Here is a 22698-nt window from a genome sequence, read left to right on the forward strand (position 1 = left end):
TTAACAGGGTAGATGGAAGAAAATATTTTAAAATTAGTTTAACTAACTTTTAACTGGACAATTAATGTAAAATTAAGTRGCTTTTGACCATAGCATATTGTTTAATTTTTTATCCAAAATATTCAAGTCATTAATTTGTAAACTTGGAAAAGAGGGAACAATCGCATAATATAACAAAGTGTTCTTAATAAGTCCAAGTAAAGGAAGTGGAACAGCTTTGAAAACCTTCATATATTCTCTCTGAGTAATATTGACTTGAAATTTACCAATGAACTCATCAAATGGCAAAAACTCCCCTGTGTTGTCTAACAAATCACATACAACACTAATACCCTTGTCAAACCAAACGCCATTTAAAATGTATTTCCTATTAATTTAATAACTCTATTGTTCCAAATCAATGTTTTGTGGGGGGGAAACTTCAAAATCACATTTCATTAGGAATTTAAGTCCACCAAGTTTATTAAACAGACTGTTAGGGATATGATACCACAGATGTAGGATTAGACAGATATAATATCAACCATTTAATTCTAAAAGCCCCCACTAACGACTCAAAATCAATAGCCTGTAAACCTCCACGATCATAATCTTTCACTAATTGAGCTTTCCGAATCTAATCAGTGCTAGAGGCGTCACTGCAGACCCTGGTTCGATTCCAGGCTGTATCACAACTGACCGTGATTGGGAGTCCCATAGGCCCAGCGTCATCCGGGTTATTGTTTGGCCGGAGTAGGCCGTCATTGTAAATAAGAATTTGTTCTTATCTGACTTGCCTAGTTAAATAAAAATATTTCTAAACTAGAGCTTTGACAACAAAATAGATCAGTTGGTGAGCACGTGCGAGGTATAGTTGAGCATAAATTGAAATCCTTTTCAAATAATTAGCTTTTTTATTTCACTGGACTGATGATACCTGCATCTGATGGTCATGGTGCTTTCAAGACAACTGGGAACTCGGTGAAAAAAATTGGTCAAATCATGACGTGAGTGATCTTCAGGTCGTAGCTCTAGAAAGATGCTTGAGTTTCCGATTTGGAATTCCGAGTTGGATGACCATTCAAACCGATTTTTTCCAATCAGATCACATTTTTCCTGAGTTCCCAATTGTCATGAACGCACTGAAGTCAGAGAATTCCCGAGTTGTTTTGAACAAGGCATAATGCCGCGTTCAAAATAACTGGGAACACTGAAAAATACGAGGTCCAATCATGATGTCAATGATCTTGAGGTCGGAATGACGGAGCTCTAGAAAGAGGCCAGAGTTGGAATTTCTAGTTGGATGACCGTTCAAATACATTTTTTCAGAGCTCCCAGTTGTTTCGAATGGGGAATTAGTCTCAGCGGAGGGAGGGAGAGCGCAGCAGAGGGTCCGCCTCTCACGGTCCCGACTCTCTCCTTCCTTTCCTCCGGTGAGACTGACCAGAGAGAGCGGACACTGTCTTCCACCTGATGACGAAACTCCTTATTACAAGAGAAAGTTAAATATTCCTCAATATTAAAACAGACATGAGGAGCTGCTAATAATAATAAAAACGCAGGGCTATTGATACACTTGGCTACTCATTCAATGCAGCAGGAGTGGAAGGCAGAGTCGGTCTTTTAAGACAAATTAAATGGTTCAAAATGGGAATACTTTGCCTACCCAGTGCACCAACAACGCAACACTAATAATGCAGGCAAACTTAAATCCGTTTTACCTAATTTCTACCAGCACGTCACATCTGCAACCAGAGGAAAAAATAAACTCTAGACCACCTTTACTCCACACACACAGACACCTACAAAGCTCTCCCTCCGCTCCATTTGGAAAATCTGACCATAATTCTATCCTCCTGATTCCCGCTTACAAGCCAAAACTAAAGCAGGAAGTACCAGTGACCTGCTCAATACAGAAGTGGTCAGATGACGRGGAGGTGGTCAGATGACGCAGATGTTACAGGACTGTTTTGCTAGCACAGACTGAAATATGTTCTGGGATTCATCCAATGGATTTGAGGAGTATACCACCTCAGTCACCGGATTCATCAATAAGTGCATCGACGACGTCGTCCCCACAGTGACTACATACATATCCCAACCAGAAGCCGTTGATTACAGGGAACATCTGCACTGAGCTAAAGGCTAGAACTGACGCTTTCAAGGAGCGGGACACTAATCCGGATGCTTATAAGAAATCCTACTATGCCCTCAGACTAACCATCAAACAGGCAAAGTGTCAATACAGGACTAAGAATGAATCCTACTACACCAGCTCTGACGTTAGTCAGATGTGGCAGGGCTTGCAAACTATTAAGGACTACAAAGGGAAACCCACCGGCGAGCTGCCCAGTGACACGAGACTCCAAGACAGGCGAAATGCCTTTTATGCTCGCTTCGAGGCAAGCAACACTGAAGCATGCATGAGAGCACCAGCTGTTCCGGACGACTGTGTGATCACGCTCTCCGTAGCCAATGTAAGCAAGACCTTTAAACAGGTCAACATTCACAAGGCCGCGGGGCCAGCCGGATTACCAGGACATGTACTCAGAGCATGCGCGGACTAACTGGCAAGTGTCTTGACTGATTTTTTTCAACTTCTCCCTGACCGAGTCTGTAATGTTTCAAGCAGACCACCATAGTCCCTGAGCCAAAGAAAGCGAAGGTAACCTGCCTAAATTATTACCACCCCGTAGCACTCACGTCGGTAGCCATGAAGCGCTTTGAAAGGCTAGTCATGGCTAATATCAACACCATCATCCCGTAAACCCTAGACCCACTCCAATTCGCATACCGCCCCAACAGATTCACAGATGTCGCAATCTCAATCTCAATCGCACTCCACACTTCCCTTTCCCGCATGGACAAAAGGAACACCTATGTGAGAATTCTGTTAATTGACTACAGCTCAGCATTCAACACCATAGTGCCCACAAAGCTCATCACTAAGCTAAGGACACTGTGACTAAACTTCTTGACAAAATTTCACTGGATCCTGGACTTCCTGATGGCCGCCCCCCAGGTGGTAAGTATAGGCAACAACACATCTGCTACGCTTATCCTCAACACGGGTCCCCTCAGGGGTGCGTGCTTAGTCCCCTCCCATACTCCCTGTTTACCCATGACTGCGTGGCCAAGCACAACTCCAAAACCATGAGGCGGCACATTTGGCCTAGCGTCGTCCGGGTTAGGAGAGGGTTTGGCCGGCTGGGACTGCCTAATCCCATCGCGCTCTAGCGACTCCTTGTGGCAGGCCAGATGCCTGCAAGCTGACATTGGTCACCAGCTGGACTGTGTTTCCTCCAATACATTGGCTTCTGGGTTAAGCGAGCAGTGTGTCAAGAAGCAGTGCGGCTTGGCAGGGTCGTGTTTCGGAGGATGCATGGCTCTCGACCTTCGCCTCTCCCGAGTCCGTAGGAGCGATGGGACAAGACTGTAACTACCAATTGGATATCATGAAATTGGGGAGGAAAAAGGTGTAAAAGTACCAAAAAAAATTTTTAACAACAGTTTGCTTAAGACACAACGGTGGTAGGCATGATCACCGACAATTATGAGACCGCCTATGGGGAAGAGGTCAGAGACCTGGCAGTGTGGTGCCAGGACAACAACCTCTCCCTCAACGTTATTACTTATTAAATCTGTGAAATAAATGCATGTTACCAAGTCATTTACCTTTTCTATGCCTTTAGTTTTCCATGTGGACCACTTTATCAGTGGATTCTGAAAAGCTATCCAAGGATTGTTCCATAGGGCTGTGTTTTTTAGGGAGTGATATTGGTTATTGTAGAATACTTTCATTTTCTTCCATATTGTTATAGTGTTCTTAACTATGAAGTTGTTAATGTTCTTAGCTTTATCCTTTGACAATATACACATAAACAGATTCTGGGGATGAGCATGTGCATCTTCAATGTTTACCCATTGTTCCTCTTTAGTGCATTTAACTATACAGTATGTCGCAAGTAAAAGCCTTGGGTAGCAAGTTGATACAATTCCATGTCTGGAAGGTTAAAACCACCCTCAGATTTAGGAAGATGTAAAACTTTCCTTTTTGTTCTATGACTTTTAATTGCCCATATAAAGTATGTTATAACCGAGCATACTTCACTGGGGTAATAGGTATTCACTTTGGGGGCCATACCATTCTGAAGAGGTTTATTCCACCTGTAAGATTTATGGGAAGATTGTTCCATTTAATTAGATCTGCTTTCATATTGTTTAGAAATTGAATAAAATGTACCCTTTAATTAGATCTGCTTTCATATTGTTCAGAAATTGAACAAAATTATCTTTATATATTTGTTGTCACTTATTAAAAATCCTAAGTATTTAATATATTTTGTGGTCCACTTAAAAGGATTGCTGTAGATTGTGAGTTAATCTTTTTATGTTTCTTATTTCCATTATTTTTTCACATTCATTATATATCCTGATATTTTAAAGTATTCTGAAAATATTTTTAGCAAAGGAGGCATTGAGTTTTTAAAATGAGTCAGATATATCAGGAGATCATCTGCAAATAAGTTTAGTTTATATTCATATTTACTCATACCTCTTACATTTGGGTCTTGGAGGTTCAATTGCCAGTGAAAACAGGAGGGGGGAGAGGGGAGAGGGGACATCCCTGTCTTGTGCCCCTTTCCAAAGCAATTTCATCAGAAAATGTATTATTTGTGTAAATATTTGCTTTAGGACATTAATATAATATCTGTATTAAATGTATTATTTCAGCTGGAAAGTTGAAAGATTTGAAAAAAGTTTAATACAATTCTATGGGAAAGCCATCCATTCCTGGTGCATTTCTCTGTTCAAATATTTTTAACAGTATGTAATGTTTATTTTTGGGGGATCTGTTTTAAGTCATTATTTTTGCTTCAGGGTTGTTGACTCTAAGAAGGGAATAGGATCCGTCCAATTGTTGTTTAATTCTGATTTATATACATTTTTATAGAAGCTTTGAATATTTTTTATTAAGCGCATTGTTGTTMCTAATTTCCACATTTTTGTATCTTATCTTTTAAAATTATAACTGGTATAGTGTGTTTTCATTTTATGAGAGCTGCAAGATACACTACATGACCAAAACTATGTGGACACCTGCTCATCAAACATCTCATTCCAAAATCATGGGCATTAATATGAAGTTGGTCCTTCCTTTGCTGCTACAGTATTTACCTGGTTTATTTGCCATTAAGTAGTATGTTTTATTTGAGTTTAACATGGCTCTCTTCAAAAGTAAAATATTGTATTCCTGCTTAAGTTCAGAAAAGTATTTATCTTTACCTTTAATGGGCTTTTTCTAAAACAGTGAATTATTTTTCTTTCATTCTAATTTCCAAATCAGATTGAACTTTTGCCGAGTATGAGATTATCATTCCTCTAATGTACACCTTAAAGGTATCCCAAATTATATTGGGAGTCGGCTTTTCTTTGTCCTCTAGGTCTCCATTAGTCTTGGTAAAGGTTTATATTTTTTCATTTACATACAGTATCTAATTTATGAATAGTGTATTTCTTTAAATATAGCCTACAAAAATATAGCCTATAGGTTTCAACAAACCAGCATTTGAATAAAGGTTTTTTTGTGCAAAAAAATACATAAAATTATCAATTTATTTTTTTAAATGTGGTTGCAACGCTGTGGAATACAGTTTTACTGCAATAGAGTGCAAAAATAAGTGCTATTCCCAAAGTTTAGCCTTCCTTTCCAGGAGGAGTCTTATTTTGAGAAAAACAAAATCCGCGATCATGCTGCAAGGAGAACGGTAATAAGAGTACCACAATATGAGTCATAATACCCATTAAACCTAGCGGTCAAATAAGGAAATGGTTCCAATTGTTTTTCCCACCATAACTTTTTCCCATGGGGGATTTTAGGAAGATTTAAAATAAGGGCCGTGTTTCGTGTAGACTTACCCCGGCGTGACATTTTTATAACCGTGTAAATCTCTCTCAGACAAGGTGACTTTTATTCAAATACAGCCCTTATTTTAAGTGTTTCTAAAATTCACAATGGGAAAAATGAATGGTGGAAAAATAATTTCAACCATTTCCCTGTTTGACCGCTAGGTTTTATGGGTATTATGACACATCCACTGTGGGGATCTATAGCCGGCGATGTGATACCCATACTTGGACATGTAGGCTAACTGCAGCCCAATATGTCGACCAGAATATGGGCGAGTGTGCGTATAGAATGCAAATTAGCTAATCGGGCAGATTTGTTGCAACTATAAACCGTATTGCAGGGCTGGTTGGGCAGCACTACAAGTCGATAGGCCGCCAGTGCTCTGGTGTTGTGCCTGCTGACTTGAAGTAGTTCCTACTGGGTAGCACGGTCATGTTGCCAGTGGTAGCTACGTGGTCATTTTTTTCTCACATTATTTTATTTCAAGTAGGATAGCAGACTACACAATAAACAACTAATAACCATCTGGATATTGAAAGAGATTTGCGTCTGTTCATATCTGGCATCAGGACAAAATGTGATTCAGAGTCCCCGAATATATTTTAAGTATTTTAATTAAACTCAAACTTATAAATGGTAAATGCAATTTTCATATATACGGGTTCGCTGTATCACCGCGCAGGATGAACAGAGAACCGGAAAGAAGTACGTAAACAGCTGTTCTTATACCGTGATGACGTAGTTTCAACGCGTCTGTTAGCCTATCACAGTAGAGGCTGGGCTTGGTTTAGACTTTGCCCCCCTTTGCTGGCCCTTTGTCCAAGCCCCTTGGCGCGTTCCTTTGTTCACATCTGGTTGCTGGGTAGATTAGCTCCGTCTTGGGTCTGTCGATTCTACACTAAAACAGTTCCTAATATGGTATTTGTCCAGTATTCTAACCTCCTGGTTGGTCTAGAGAGATGCACCCCTCCCCTCTCCAGACTGTCCACAACTTTTATGGCCTGTGTTGGTCAGTCCTTACACCTACACACACAACCCCCTCTGTATAGTATGTGTATAACAAAACAATATTCCTCTTCAACCAATATGCTAACAGGCTATTATGCATAAACATAAATCCTAACAATTTCACCTTGATACATACTGTCTACTACTCAATAAGGACATGGACAGCAACGACACAGTGCTTCGCTCCTGCTAGACAAGCACTACTATCCGTCACCGCGTGGGCAGTAGTTACCCAACCAATATCAGGGTGACCATCACAGTAAACACACAACGCACGAAGCAACAAAAACATAAATAATAAATAAAATAAACAAACAATCGTTTTAAAACTGAAAATGCAAAATTATTTGTGTAAAACTAATAGTGAAATACGACTCATACATTCTTTGGTGTAAAAATAGAAGTCCAAACTCTCGGGGTATGGTAGCTCAATGTATGGTAGTTTCACTTTAAGAAACGGACGATAGGGGGAAAAAAATACTGCTCAATCAAAACCCACTATTCCAAAATAGAGCATGTATGAGTCTTCTCCAATGAGAGCAAATCAATCAGTGGGCAGAACTAGCGAGATCCCGTTGGCGCGTTCTAGCATTTATTTGCATATTTCCGTTAGGGAACGCCTAGTCTGTGAAGCGCGTGTGTGCAYTAGCTCAATTCATCATTGCACTCGTTCTAAACGACACAATTTTTTGGGAAACTATGTTAAAGATTGCAAAACTACAAACAGAACTGTATTGAGATCAAATGTTTTATCAATGAGAAAATGAGCCGAATGTCGGCCAAACTCCATCTCACTCCATCTTCTCCCACTGCCGGCGACTGGGCTTCCTCATCACCATATTTGATAGTGGGTCAAAACGCCAAACCGGATGCTTCACATTTATACATCTGGTAAAATCTGGCTAATTGTTCTGTTGTCTAACCAAAAGCAGAGCGCTATCGACACACCCACTTGCCCACACACAAGTCTCCATATCTGGATGCAGCGGAGGGGAGAACGGCTCATAATGCCCGGAACGGAGCATATGGAACGACATCAAATACCTAGAAACCTAGGTATCAAATACCTTTGAATACTATTCCACTTCAGTTATTACCACATGCCGTTCTCCCCAATTAAGGTGCATGGATGCAGCTACCCGGTGGGAAGGAACTCACATCGGCAATCGCATAGAACCGGCTTGTCATGGTAGCTTATTGGTATGTCATGGTGACCAAGACTACAGGTTATTTCTCCCTCGCCCATCAAAATATTTTATTTTACAAGTTTTATCTAGCGCCATGTCGCGTTTGTTACAAGCTAGCAAACATAAGCTGGGAAGGGCTCATCAGGACAACTCAGGGGCGCGATAAACGTCATCAATTTGGGGACCAGGCGTGTCCGTATAGCCTCTCCCCAATTTAGTGCACTAGTAGGAAATCGTTAGATAACTCCAATGCACCAATGGCAGACCCATGCATTGTCACTCTACTATGACACCCAACCAGTCTCCTCCCACCACCACTCTCTCCGATGACAACCCCATGGGGTCGTATGGTTTAAACTCGCTATCTAATTAGGCTTGGCTAGACATATCAAACATTGTCGGTTACAGCAGAGGGAGGGAAATAAGAAAGGCACAGGTAACACACAGGTGGTCTTGACAATTTCTATTTGAGGAAGCTGCGAAGGGGGAAATTAAGACAAGCAATGGAATACTCAGCAGGTACTCACACTCAAACCACAAGGAGGAAAAACACAATGTAATGAACAACTTTTATTGTATGCTCTGAATTTAAAAAAACAGTCCACTGAGGCCCACAGGAGAGGTCATCATGCTGGGTTTAGAGACAAAACGTGGCTGTGACACCAGAGATTGTTAGGAAAAGTAACCCAAATAAACAATAACCTTTAAGTCTGTATATTAAAGATCTTGAAGTGCAAACAAACTACCCACAACACAGACATTTCAGTAAGTTATTGTATCTTTGTTGCTTTGGGTCATGATTTTGCAGCTTCTGATGTGCAGGACCCTCATGCAGTGTTCTGTGCATTTGTTTTGTTACAACCCAACATGAAATGGAGACAAAGGACATCCCCCTGAACTAGGCACATGATCCTATAGGTGCATCTCAACTATTTCCTTGATTCCTTATGTCCTCCCTCATTGTCTTCTTCACAAAGCACATTGAAGCATAGGATCTTCTCCCAAAGTGTTTGGAGAAAGATGCAAGGAAAGAGTAATCAAGTCAATACAGTTGAGATTCATCCCATCCCACAAGCCATTCTACATTACCACCCTACATCCTAGACAAGACGCCTCTAAGACACTTGTGAGAACTTGAGCATCCCCCATCCAATTTAACATGTTATTGACTTTTCTGCATGCCTCGATAAGGTGCCAAATGAGTTTTTGGACAGAGTATCTGAACAAATTACAACAGGTGACATGCATGACACGTGTAACATTGCCAAAATAATAGGAAGAGAAAAGACAATTCTATGCTGGACTTAAACACAACTTAACTAAATTAGACGAGGGTCGTATGTAGATGTTTGGTATTTTTTAAAGTTACCTGAAGCTTTCAAAAGTTAAATGGGGGAAACAAAAACACTTTCCACTACAGTGCCTCAATGCCAGGGAATAACTATCCTTCAATGGAAATGAAAGATGTTCAAATTTTGCGATGTTGACATTTACATACTTCTGAATAAATCTAGTACATTTTCAAATGAAGGAGCGCCTAGTTCACCAAATAGCACTGTGCAGTTAACATGATAACATTATCGTAAGTGTCCCCAATAGCACCCTATTCCCTATAAAGTGCACTACTTTTGACCAGAGCCAAGTAGTTCACTATATAGGGAATAGGGTGACATTTGGGACTCATCCATATTGTCATCCAGTTAGCAGAACTGGAATACATCCTCAGTATACACAAATTAACAAAAAGACACCTTTATAAAACGACTTCAACAGTAAAAGTGCAACTGTGTGTACCTTTCTAATACTCAGTCAAAGTTCATCACTTCCCATTAACCAACCTTTACCCAATTTGTGCCCGATCATTCAAATCCTCCAAAAATTGCTTCAATGTTGCTAAGTAACTAATGCCTATTTCGCTAAAACCAAATGACTATGCAACTCGTTCTAATATTTTACGTACTTAACTCAGTAATTCTTCTGCCATCACTTGTGTAGCTGCAGCAGGCTATCAACCACCATGCAGTGCCATGACAGAGTTAGTGGCATCGAATCAAGAGCTTAGTCAGGACATGGTTTCTCTGTCAGACATCTCAAGTACTAAGCAATGTTGGTGGGTGAAATTATTTCTGGCATTCCTGTTTGATAGAAATGGGGAATTCAGGATGAGGTTTTAACCAATTCAGAAGCAACTGCCTGGCAAAAAAAAGAGGTAAAAGTGAATAACCAACATTTTTGTAAGTTCCATAGAAAGGTTACAAACAAAAATGTAACCAATGATAAACTGGGCCATTTATCAGGAAGAAGCATACTTAGATGGCCTGCTTTAGCTAGCTCTTGTAGATGACGATAGAAAAAGAACTGTAGCAAAAAGCAGCATTATACAACTCTAGTCACACAATACCAGGAGCCCTTGAGTACAGGGCAATATACAGAACATTTTAAAATAAAGAAAATTAGTTCTGACTTATGCGCCATTACTGACCTATCCTTCCCTATTCCTAGTTAGCATCCAGATTTAAACTATATCACAAAACCAGAAGAATAAAGCAAAGTGTTAACATCTAGCACCATCTCTATCCTCCATACACTACAGTGTAGAATGGGAGTAATAGACAATACAGATGATTCCTTGTTGGTTTAAACCAGAATTAACAGAAGACTGATAAAGCCCTAATAAAAACATCTAAAGTAAGAGCTGGAAGTAAATGAAAAACAGAATATTGACAAAAAGTTGAGAATATTTAGCAAAAAACCACAAGCTCTGCCATTTAGAGAAGTGGGATAAATAGATGCCTAGCGTACTAGGTATGGTATGTGTAGTATACACGGAAGTAACTGACGGACCCCACTGACTATTTTTCCGCTGAAGTTATAACAGGATATATCCAAACAAATAAACCTATGTCAGTGCTCCTCAGTTGGAAGGCTCATGTATACAGCCTTCTACACTTAACAGAATATTATCAAATACAAGTTTAGGAGAAAATGGAGAAAAAAATCTAATTGCTAAAAAAAAAGAAATACTGACGTCCCTCTGAAATATGATATTTATACACAATTAAGCCACCTGGAAATAGTTTTGAAGAGATCATGACATTTGTGTTTGACATATTGCATCATTTCCATTGTTAAAAGATATGGAAAATAAGTTGCATTCAAGCAGTCTAACCCAGTGCTGGTGACAAATATACAGCTAGTACATCTTCCTTCCTTTAGTCAAAAGTAGCAACCTAAACTATTTTTAAACATGAGGTGTTGCAACTCTGTTGATCCGTCCTCCAGTTGTATTACGCGGCCACCTTGTTATCCTTCTGGAAGGCAAAAAATGTAACACTTAATTTTGATGACTTCACTGTTGTTAAAGTTATGTACAAGTGCTTAAAGGTAGTGATGAGGGAAAAACAAATCAAATAGTTACATATCACAATATTATTTTTGGGCTAGTTGGCTGTACCTGCACCAAAACTCCAGTATTTTTCCTTCATAGCTTGTTCTCCATCTTTAAATAGGGAGCCAATTTGTTTTCAGCACTTTTATTTCCATGACTGATTAAAACTCATTGTCATGCACTCTCTGCAGCAGACATATCGTGAGCAATATGTCTGAAACTTCAAATCGCAATGAAATCACAGTATCAAATCGCAATACATATAAAATCGTGAGAATTGCAATACACATTGTATCGGCACCTAAGTACCGTGACAATATCGTATCTTGAGGTCCCTGGCAATTCCCAACCTTAATACGTAACAAACATATACATTACCCTGTACTCAAAGTTCTCTGAGAACTCCCGTCCTCCCTGGCTTGTTCTGTTGTATCCTCCCCTGTAGCCGTGGCCTCCTTGGGGGGGGCCGAAGGACCCTCTGCTGGCCGAGCGTCCCCTGCCCCCGCGGAAGCCTATGCCGCCCCGGCCACGGTAGCCCCCACGGCCCCGACCCCCGCGCAGAGGGATGCCGAACGTCTCCGAGTTCATCCGCCTCTCCTCGGCCCAGGTCTGCCTCCGCTCCCTGCCAATGAGAAAATGTTAGACGCTCAGCTGTGGTCGGACGAGGATGATAACAGTGCCTTACTGAATCCACAATGGACTTGTATAGTACATGGAAGTATGTGTATCAACAACGCCACATTGTATAGTATCAAAACATTAGCATGGGATAGAATGGATCTGAGAGAAGACAAAGACGAACCGTGGGAAACCAGAGCCGCCTCCAGATCTTTCTGCAGCTTTCCTGGAAAACAGAATAGAATATGGTTATTATCACGTATTGGGCATGCCCAAGGGAAGAAAAGATTGTATTGTTCATTCTCAATCATGTGCAAGATAAAGGGACAAAGAGGTAACTGCTATAAAAGCTTTGGGATGGATATGGGCAGCTGTAGCCTACCTGCTGTCATCACAGGAGATATTGTCGAAGAAAGACTTTGACTTGTCATAGTATACGTTAGGCGTTAGTGCCTCTCCCCCTTCATCAGCGTTGCCCTCGCTGTTCAGGGTCTCCACCCCGGAATCGCCCTTATCCTCCCCGTTCACCGCTGCCTTCTCCGGCTTCTCAGTCTTCTCATCTGTAGGATAACATTGAAGGTCAGACACTCATGAAAAATAAAGGAAGTTGCAAACTATAATTTACTCTCAATAATATAAAGGATAAATCACAAGTCAGACACGTTTCTTCAATATAGCCCATTACATTGTGGCAGGCGCACATCCACATAACTCGAGACTATCCTAAAATCAGTCTCTTTCATCTCTATCTTTTACCAAGTGTTGGTGTTGAGTCACGTGACAGGTCCCCCATTTTTCGACTATTCTCCGGTACCTTTCAGTTTGAGCTTGCTGTGGAACTCTCTGTCAATCTCCTCCTTGTTGAACTGGGCATTGGCACTCTCAAAGTCAAAGTCCTTCTCGAACTTCATTGGCCCGTCTCGGCGCACGTTGAAGTGGCCCCTGCCGCGGTGTCCGCCACCACGACCACGCCTCTGAGGTTGGGGGCAGCCAGCTGGGAAACAGAGACAGAAGAGACAATATTAGCATATAAAACACATAGCAATCACCACAAACAATACAATTAAATAATACCACAAAACGAGTAGAATATTAATAATAAAAGTGTGCAGACATTTCCACTGCATCCTAGGCTAGTCGATGAGAGCACAGCCAACTACCCCAGGTATAACCATATACACTCGACAGAATAAAGCACAAATGGCTTGCCTTCCATCACAGACTTCAAAATATTAAAACCCTGACAGATGTGACAAATTCCAGCAGCACATAACCATAAAGTGTGAATAGCATTACCCATCAAAACACACTACAAACCCACACAACATATTATCACCAAGAATTTGGAAAATAGAATTACTAGAACACAACTTCGACTAAACAGAGCAGCCATCGCCATCTCATTACTTCTATTGACATGAAGAGCATGTCAATCTGTGCACAGCAATACAGACAGTCGCAAGCAACGGACCATGTAATGTAACCAGCTATGTAACCTACTACAGCACACGGGATGTGTACATTAACATGGGCTCGACGGTTTGAGTAGAAGTCACTAGGGCATGCAGAGTCTGAATAGGCGTGGAGCTGAGTTTAGAGGACGGTTAGAGCAGAGGGGGTCAGTTAACCTGCTGGCCGTTGACTGGCATCCCTGCCTTCACCTGGCACCTGCTGCTCAGACTCTGGTCTGGGTGCTTTCTGGCCCTCTGTGCCTGGAATGGTACGGTCCTTCAGTTTAGAGCTCGGATCAACTTTAATAAAGAGATTTAGCCCAACACTATAGACTCCTACCTTAGAAAAAGGCACAATTGGTTCAAATGCAGAACCTCTGGAACAGAACGTTACAATCACAACATGACGGCTCATTTTAGGTTTTTACAAAACGCTCGCTATTGTGTTGCAGTCCCCAAAATATAAAACATACAGGTAAAGCGTCCGATAGGTCTCACCTGAGGAGCTAAAGATAGAGTGCATAAGCCCTGCAGTGGAAGCCCTATCTACAGCAGTGGTGTGGTGTTGATGAGAGATCGGTGCATTGCGGAGCGCAGGCCAGGCCTGGTTACTGCGGGCCCCACTGACAGTCTCACCGGTCCTCCTGGGTTCACCTCCATCCTGGATATGGTGGTGGTGCTGCTGGGCCTTCTGGTGGACGGGGCCGGCAGCTGCAACCGAGGGGGCCGTGCGGCCGGGAGCGGGACTCCTGCGGCCCAAGCCAGGGGCCGGGGGGCCCGACGGGGTGGCCTGGACAACCTGCTCTAGGGTGGGGCTCTTCCTCAGAGGGTCCAGAGAGGGGCTAGTGCGGACTGGGAGAAAAGAGGGGTTGGGGTTACACAACCCTGCTGAGACAACAATTACTCAGCACTGGCCTGTCAAGAGTCAGATTTACACTACCGTTCAAAAGTTAGGGGTCACTTAGAAATGTCCTTGTTTTTGAAAAGGCGACTCCGGGATGCTGGCCTTCTAGGCAGAGTTCCTCTGTCCAGTGTGTGTTCTTTTGCCCATCTTAATCTTTTATTTTTATTGGCCAGTCTGAGATGTCTTTTTCTTTGCAACTCTGCCTAGAAGGCCAGCATTCCCGGAGTCACCTCTTCACTGCTGACATTGAGATGGTGTTTTGCGGGTACTATTTAATGAAGCTGCCAGTTGAGGACTTGTGAGGCATCGGTTTCTCAAATTAGACACTAATGTACTTGTCCTCTTGCTCAGTTGTGCACCGGGGCCTCCCACTCCTCTTTCTATTCTGGTTAGAGACAGTTTGCGCTGTTCTGTGAAGGTAGTACACAGCGTTGTACGAGATCTTCAGTTTCTCTGCAATTTCTCACATGGAATTGCCTTCATTTCTCAGAACAAAAATAGACTGACGAGTTTCAGAAGAAAGTTCTGTTTCTGGCCATTTTGAGCTTGTAATTGAACCAACAAATGTTGATGCTCCAGATACTCAACTTGTCTAAAGGCCAGTTTTATTGCTTCTTTAAAATCAGCACAACAGTTTTCAGCTGTGCTAACATAATTGCAAAAGGGTTTTCTAATGATCAATTTACCTTTTAAAATTATAAACTTGGATTAGCTAACACAACGTGCCATTGGAACACAGGAGTGATGGTTGCTGATAACAGGCCTCTGTACATCTATGTAGATATTCCATTAAAAATCAGCCGTTTCCAAGTGCATTTCTTTCAAAAACAAGGACATTTGTAAGAGACACCAAAATCTTGAACGGTAGTGTAGTTGACAACAAACCTACATAATACAGTGTGTTGAAGACATGCAGGTTACATGTTGTGAAAAGCATGATGTTATGTTATTTGAGAAGACATTCTCATACTGATCCACATTCTAGTTTTCCAAAGCAGTATAGGTTGACCTCATTGTGCTCTTCACAAGACTATACACAGGCCTAACATACATAAGTGCCACAGTTGTTTCCTTCTTTTACCTTTAGATACAAGGGTAGTAGTGGTACCCAGAGAGCGTGAATCAGTGGGGAGAGCAGCGCCAATAGCACTGCTCTGAGACTGGGGTGCAGCTGAGCTTGTGTCACTCCCAAAGGAGGAGGGGACTGATCTTCCTGTATGGAGAGGAACAGCAGGTGTAGAGTATTTAGGGCAACGGCACAAGGTGGAGAGTCCTCTCGATAGTATACGTTCCAACTGGCCTCATTTCATGATTTGGCGAGTTCCTGACCTGTGATCCTGATTGATTAGCATCAGTGAAATAGAGCAGACATGGTGAGTGGTACTGTCTAATTGAGAAACTACATAGTGAGAGTCTATTTAGTGTGAGAGTCTATAAAGTGTGTACTATGTCCCTTCTTGAATGTCTAATAAGTGTAGGGGAGACAAGGCAAGTGACTGACAATAGTGGAGCCTACAGTCCAACCTTCCTCTGCTCCTGTGGCATGTCCAACCTGATCCATGGACCACATGAAGACCCGTAACCCTTGAAAAGCATGCAGGACTATGTTCTTTCCTGACAGTTGGCTTAAAACGTAGACTAATATCTACATGCATTTCACAGGTAGTTGACTCAATGCATAGCATTAGCACACATTTGCAAAATGTGACTGACAAACACTTAACAGGACTAATAATCAGCCTTAGAACACACTTGACATTAGTAAAGTATAACTGATAATAGACCTTGAACACGTGACATTAACTTAGCTAGCGATCACTTCCTCACCATATCCAGGCCTCGTGCTGCTGTGGCTCTTACCGACACCAACGGCGCCAAACTGCGGGGACACCAGGGGGCTGGTGCTGAACTGGTTGTACGGGGGCACCGGGGCTCGGTTGAATAGGCCATAAGAGCCCACCGACTGAAATGATGCTGATGCGGCAGCAGGAGCAGGCAGAGGGGCCGAGCCCATGGACGACTGGAGAGGAGAAAAAGGGTGATCAAGTCAAATATCAGTACACAGCGCAATGGAAAGACAACTATATTGCTTTTGTATAGTGGAATGGCAATGCAAATTGACAATTGGCTGATTCTTTACTTTTATTGAACATGTCTTTGTTTCACATGGGTGTACTTGGGATATTTAATTTATTTTGGGTTGGGAGAAGCTGCCCCTACCTGGACGATGGCCGGGTCCTGAGGGAGAGAGCATGTTGGCTTGGGCGGCTCACATACAGTCAGGTCCTTAATGTCACTGCCTCGAAAGATGATGTACTCAAAGATCTCATCTCGGGGCGGGATGGGCCTATCGGTGGGCCGATCCTCTGTGCCAAAAGAGCGAACTACGGAGGAAACACAAAACATACAGTTAGCATAAGCAGTGACATTAAATTTAAGTTTATTGGTCATGAACACAGATTGCAGGTGAAGGGAAATGCTTGTTTCTAGCTCCAACAGTGCAGTYATACAACACTACACACAAATCCTCAAAATCCAAACATTTATTAAGAAAAATCCGAACGACCAATGTCAGAGTTTGAAATATATACACGGTGTACACAACAATAAGAACACCTTCATATTTTTGCTCTATCGACACACACAGCAGCCAGAAAGTATTCAGACCCCTTGACATTTCCACAATTAGCTACGTTAAAGCCTTATTCTAAAATGTATTAGATTCAATCCACACAAACACCACAAAGCCAACCAAAAACAGGTTTAGAAATTTTAGCAAATATATATATATATATATATTTTTTAAATACTGTAACTGAAATATCACATGTATTCAGACCAGTACTTTGTTGAAGCACCTTTGGCAGCGATTACAGCCTAGTCTTCTTGGGTATGACGCTACAAGCTGTTTCTCCCATTCTCCTCAAGCTCGGTCAGGTTGGATGGGGAGCCAGCTGCACAGCCATTTCAGGTCTCTCCAGAGATGTTCGATTAGGTTCAAGTCCAGGCACATTCAAGGACATGTCCCGAAGCCACTCCTGAGTGGTCTTCGCTGTGTGCTTAGGGTCTTTGTCCTGTTGGAAGGTGAAACTTCAACCCAGTGTGAGGTCCTGAGCAGGTTTTCATCAAGGATCTCTGTACTTCACTCCGCTCATCTTTCCCCCGATCTTGACCAGTCTCCCAGTCCCTGCCGCTGAAAAACATCCCCACAGCATGATGCTGCCACCACACTTCACCGTAGGGATAGTGCCAGGTTTCCTCCAGACGTGACGCTTGGCATTTCCTCAGACCAGAGAATCTTGTTCCTCATGGTCTGAGAGTCCTTTAGGTGCCTTTTGGAAAACTCCAAGCGGGCTGTCATGCGTCTTCAACTGAAGAGTGGCCACTCTACCATAAAGGCCTGATTGGTGGAGTGCTGCAGAGATGGTTGTTCTTCTGGAAGGTTCTCCCATCTCCACAGAGGAACTCTGGAGCTCTGTCAGAGTGACCATCAGGTTTTTAGTCACCTCCCTGACTGCTCAGTTTGGCCGGGCGGCCAGCTCTAAGAGTCTTAGTTTGGAACCACCATTACCATTTAAGAATGGAGGCCACTGTGTTCGTGGACATTCAAGGCTGCAGATTTTTTTTGGTACTCTTCCCCAGATCTGTGCCTCGACACGATCCTGTCTCGGAGCCCCAAGGACAATTCCTTCGACCTCATGGCTTGGTTTTTGCTCTGACATGCACTGTCAACTTTGGGACCTTTATATAGACAGGTATGTACCTTTCCAAATCATGTCCAATCAATTGAATGTACCACAGGTGGACTCCAACCAAGTTGTAGAAACATCTTAAGGATGATCAATGGAAACAGGATACACCCAAGCTCAATTGAGTCTCATAGCAATAGGTGTCCTCCTTTGCGAGGCATTGGAAAAGCTCCCTGGTCTTTGTGGTTGAATCGGTGTTTGAAATTCACTGCTCGACTGAGGGACCTTACAAATAATTGTATGTGTGGGGTACAGAGATGAGTTAGACACTCAAATCATGTTAAACACTATTTTTGCACAGAAGGAGTCCATGCAACTTGTGACTTAAGAAAAGTTTTACTCCTGAACTTAAGGCTTGAACGCTTATTGACTCAAGACATTTCAGCGGTACATTTTGTATTCATTTGTAAAAATGTCAAATTATACTTTGACATCATGGGTTAGTGTGTAGGCCAGTGACAAAAACATTTAATCCATTTTAAATTCAGGCTGTAACACAAAGACACTGTAAATAGGGCAGCAGTCTAAGGTGCAGGGTAGAGTACAGGTTGGTGACTGGCTAGTAACAGTGACTAAGGTTCATGGCAGGGTACTGGGCGGAGGCTGGTTAGTGGTGACTATTTAAGTTGATGCACCTGTACAGTCTCCCCCTAGATGGTGGCGGGGTAAACAGGCCGTGGCTCGGGTGGCTGAGGTCCTTGATGATCTTCTTGGCCTTCCTGTGACACAGGGTGCTGTAGATGTCTTGGAAGGCAGGCAGTGTGCCCCCGTTGATGCATTAGGCTGACCGCACCACCCTCTGGAGGGCCCGGCGGTTGCAGATGGTGCAATTGATACAGCCCGACAGGATGCTCTCAATGGTGCATCTGTAAAAGGGAACGGAGGCCAAGCCGAAGCCCTCCATTCCCTGTAGTCCAAGATAGGCTCCTTGTCTTGGTAACATTGAGGGAGAGGTTTTTGTCCTGGCACCACACTGTCAGGTCTCTGACCTCCTCCCTATAGGCTGTCTCATCATCGTCGGTGATCAGGCCTACCACTGTTGTGTTGTCTGCAAACTTAATCATTGTGTTGGAGTCGTGCACGGCCACTCACTCAAGCGTGAACAGGGAGTACAGGAGAAGACTGAGCACGCACCCCTGAGGGGCCCCAGTGTTGAGGGTCAGCATGGCGTATGTGTTGTTGCCTACCCTCAACACCTTGGGGCAGCCCTTGAGGAAGTCCAGGATCCAGTTGCAGAGGGAGGTGTTTAGTCCCAGGGTCCTTAGCTTTGTGATGAGCTTTGAGGGCACTATGGTGTTGAAGGCTGAGCTGTAGTCGATGAACAGCATTCTTACATTAGGTTTTGTTCTTGTCGAGGTGGGATAGGGCAGTGTGCAGTGCAATGGCGATTGCATCGTGTGTGAAGAAAGTATGGTCAGAATAGGAATAGAAAAGGTGTAGGCCTTCACCACACCGTCTGTGTAAATGGACCATTGCAGGTGATGTGCACGCAGAGGAACTTGAAACTTTTCACCCTCTCCACTGCGGCCCCTTAGACGTGGATTGGTGTGCTCGCTCTGCCGTTGTTGCCTACCTTCACCACTTGGGGTCGGCCCGTCAGGAAGTCCAGGACCCAGTTGCAGAGGGAGGGCTCTCAGCTTAGTGATGAGCTTGGAAAGCAGTATGGTGTTGAACGCTGAGCTCTAGTCGATGAACAGCATTCTTACATAGGTATTTCTCTTGTCCAGGTGGGATAGGGCAGTGTGCAGTGCAATGGCGATTGTGCTGTCCGAACTGTTGGGGCGGTATGAGAATTGTAGTGGGTGTCGGTTAAGGTGGAGGTGATATGGTCCTTAACTAGCCTCTCGAACTTCATGATGACAGAACTGAGTGCTATGGGGCAATAATCATTTAGTTCAGTTACCTTCAATTTCTTGGGTACTGGAACAATGGTGGACATGATGAATCAAGTGGGGACAACAGACTGGGATATGAAGAGATTGAATATGTGACCGACCAGCTCGATCTTACATAGCAAAATTTGAAAGTGTTTTTTTTTTTTGAATAAAAGTAGAGACTCCAAGCTAGAAAATTGTACATCATTACACTACAGTTGAGGAACAATGGGACAGCAATTCTGCTTTGAAAGTTGATCAACTTAGCCTTTGAATGTTTTGGTACCTACTGGAGAGCTCTTTGTCTACACCCATTCAGCATCGTTCACACCCTACTAAGCATTAGCCCAACCCATTTCTTTAAGGGTTGATCCGAGTGTTCTGTCCTAACAGCAGCAGCCAAGCACCCAAGCTTACTGGCTAACGTTGGCTAGCTACTTCAAACACAAATGAGAGAAAAGCTCACTGACCATTTTACACGCCCTATTGAAGTGGATACTTGCATAGTGGAGTCTTGTTAAGACATGTAGCTAGCTAGCTAAACAATGAATCATAATCCCAACTCATAACATTACTAGCCTGCATGAACCTGCAGGTAGCTAACCAACCAGGTTCAAATGTTAGCTAGCTAACATTAGGCTATAACTAGAAAGGCAAATGGCTCTGAGATACGAATAATATTACTACACAGATGATACACAACGTTAGCTAGCGAGACAACTAACTTTAGCTAGCAGTACACTAACTAGCAATGAAAACGACTGTCAAAATTAGAAACGTGTAAAATCTGAAAATGTAGCTAGCTAGACTATCTTACCCCCATACATCATGGATGGATGCTTCTCCCGGTCACGGATGCTATGGTTACCCTTAGTTTGAAGATGTAATCCAGATTCCGGTGTTTTCTCCATCTCCTTAGCTATCATACTCAAATTCCACTCGAGTTCCACTTATTTCCAAAGTCTGTCCACCAGAATGTGGAGAGCAACACTTCTCTAGTTCTAAAGCCGCATTTGACAGGAGTACCTACACATACTGACCAGCTCAAACAGACAGAAGTCTGCTACATGGCAGACCAATCTGAACTAATCTCTCAGCATGTCCAGCCCACTCATTATCTCAGCCAATCATGGCTAGCTGGAAGGTTGCTGACTTTTTCTGTGACTAAGCCAACTATGCTAATAATTTAACCATTTTATTCATATTTACAGATGGCATACAAGTCTGTTATTAAGACACATGAAATTTCATATTCCCGAAGACATTTCTGTCAAAAAATAAAATAAAAAAAGTTTAAGTTCAAATGGCTCTCCTGTGAAGTGGTGATCTGCGACATATGCCTAGTTTCCTGAAACGAGTCACATTTGTCCGTAAACAAAAGTTGGACATCCTGTGGGTCGCTTACATACAGTACACAGGTTCCTACTAGGATCAGGAAGATTGTTGTGTTAAAATTAGTGGTGCAGTTTTAGTTGTTCAGCCAGGTGAATGTTCAATGACATCAATCACTTTAACCCTCACAACCTGGAAACACTAACTGAAATACATAGCTAGTCTGATTTTGATCTCAGCCTAGCTACTAACTTGCTGGCACCAGTTTTCCCAGTCACATTACTCAGAACAGCGCCACAAATTAGAGGCTGGCAAATTGCCAAAATCCAGCACAATCACTCCTCAACAAACTGATATTAAGTTGCTTGTGAATGTTAGCAATGCAGTTGTCATGCTATGGCATGTACTCTCAGCATGTACTTAAAATAAACATGGTTAGCTTGCTAACTAGAAAACAAGTTACATCACCAGGTAGCTAATGCAGTCTGGGAGCTTAAGCACTTACAAATTCATAACATGTTGTATGAATTGGAATTCGTAAAATATCATACGAATTGCAAAAAGATAATTGCAGGACGTAACATATACAATACAAAATGGATGACATAGTAGTACAGTTTTCCGGGACCCGTTTTGTCTCGTGACAAAACTACTGGCTGAAATTATGATTAATGTCTATCTGCGGACTGCGGTTACTACATGCCGCGCACACTGCCATTGCATTGAGGCAGCTAGCGCCGTCTCTGGTCAACACTCCAGCACAGTAGGTGGCGGTAATGCACCAATAATGTTGGATGCAAACTGGCGAAAAACCCCACCAAAGAAGAAGTAGGCTGCTAGCTTGCTTGGGGACACCAGTAGTGTCCTTTGTCCCAGTCTGCTGAGCACTGCTTTCAAATAAAATGTTATTTGTCACATGCTTCATAGACAACAGGTGTAGACTAACAGCGAAATGGTTACTTGCGGGTCCATTTCCAACGCAGAGTTAAATATAAGCTGTATTTCTATAAAAAATATATATAAATAGTGGAAGGAATAAATACAGTAAATAACAAATAAAAATGAGTAAAAATAGCATGGCTATATATATAGGGAGTAGAAAATAACATGACTACATACAGAAAGTAACAGTACCGAGTCGATGTGCAGGGGTACGAGGCAATTGAGGTAGCCATAGGTAGGGTTAAAGTGACTAGGCAACCGGATAGATAAGTAAGTAGCAGCAGCATATGTGCGAGTGTGTGTAAGGCGTCAGTATGCATGTTTGTGTGTGGGCATATGTAGTGTGTGTTGGGGT

The 22698-nt window shown here is 42.6% G+C and overlaps 1 protein-coding gene across 4 annotated transcripts in view; it reads right to left on the reverse strand.

Annotated features, from left to right (window-relative positions):
- Positions 1-8640: 8640 nt before the first annotated feature.
- Positions 8641-22698, reverse strand: part of lsm14aa (LSM14A mRNA processing body assembly factor a) — a 15411-nt gene continuing 1353 nt past the window's right edge. Inside the window, exons 2-11 of one of the 4 annotated variants that reach the window (XM_070443212.1) lie at positions 16667-16830; positions 16274-16466; positions 15528-15659; positions 14041-14394; positions 13720-13803; positions 12906-13085; positions 12474-12651; positions 12276-12317; positions 11852-12095; positions 8641-11393 (exon numbers count right to left, since the gene is read on the reverse strand). In XM_070443212.1, the coding sequence (XP_070299313.1) occupies positions 11373-11393; positions 11852-12095; positions 12276-12317; positions 12474-12651; positions 12906-13085; positions 13720-13803; positions 14041-14394; positions 15528-15659; positions 16274-16466; positions 16667-16830 (1592 nt within the window). In that variant the 3' untranslated portion in view covers positions 8641-11372. Of the gene's footprint in view, positions 11397-11851; positions 12096-12275; positions 12318-12473; positions 12652-12905; positions 13086-13719; positions 13804-14040; positions 14395-15527; positions 15660-16273; positions 16467-16666; positions 16831-22698 lie in introns of all 4 variants that reach the window. The other 3 variants (XM_023985990.2, XM_023985991.2, XM_023985992.2) reach the window with 3 other exon arrangements.

Source organism: Salvelinus sp. IW2-2015, linkage group LG4q.1:29, assembly GCF_002910315.2.
Source record: "Salvelinus sp. IW2-2015 linkage group LG4q.1:29, ASM291031v2, whole genome shotgun sequence".
Taxonomy (NCBI): domain Eukaryota; kingdom Metazoa; phylum Chordata; class Actinopteri; order Salmoniformes; family Salmonidae; genus Salvelinus; species Salvelinus sp. IW2-2015.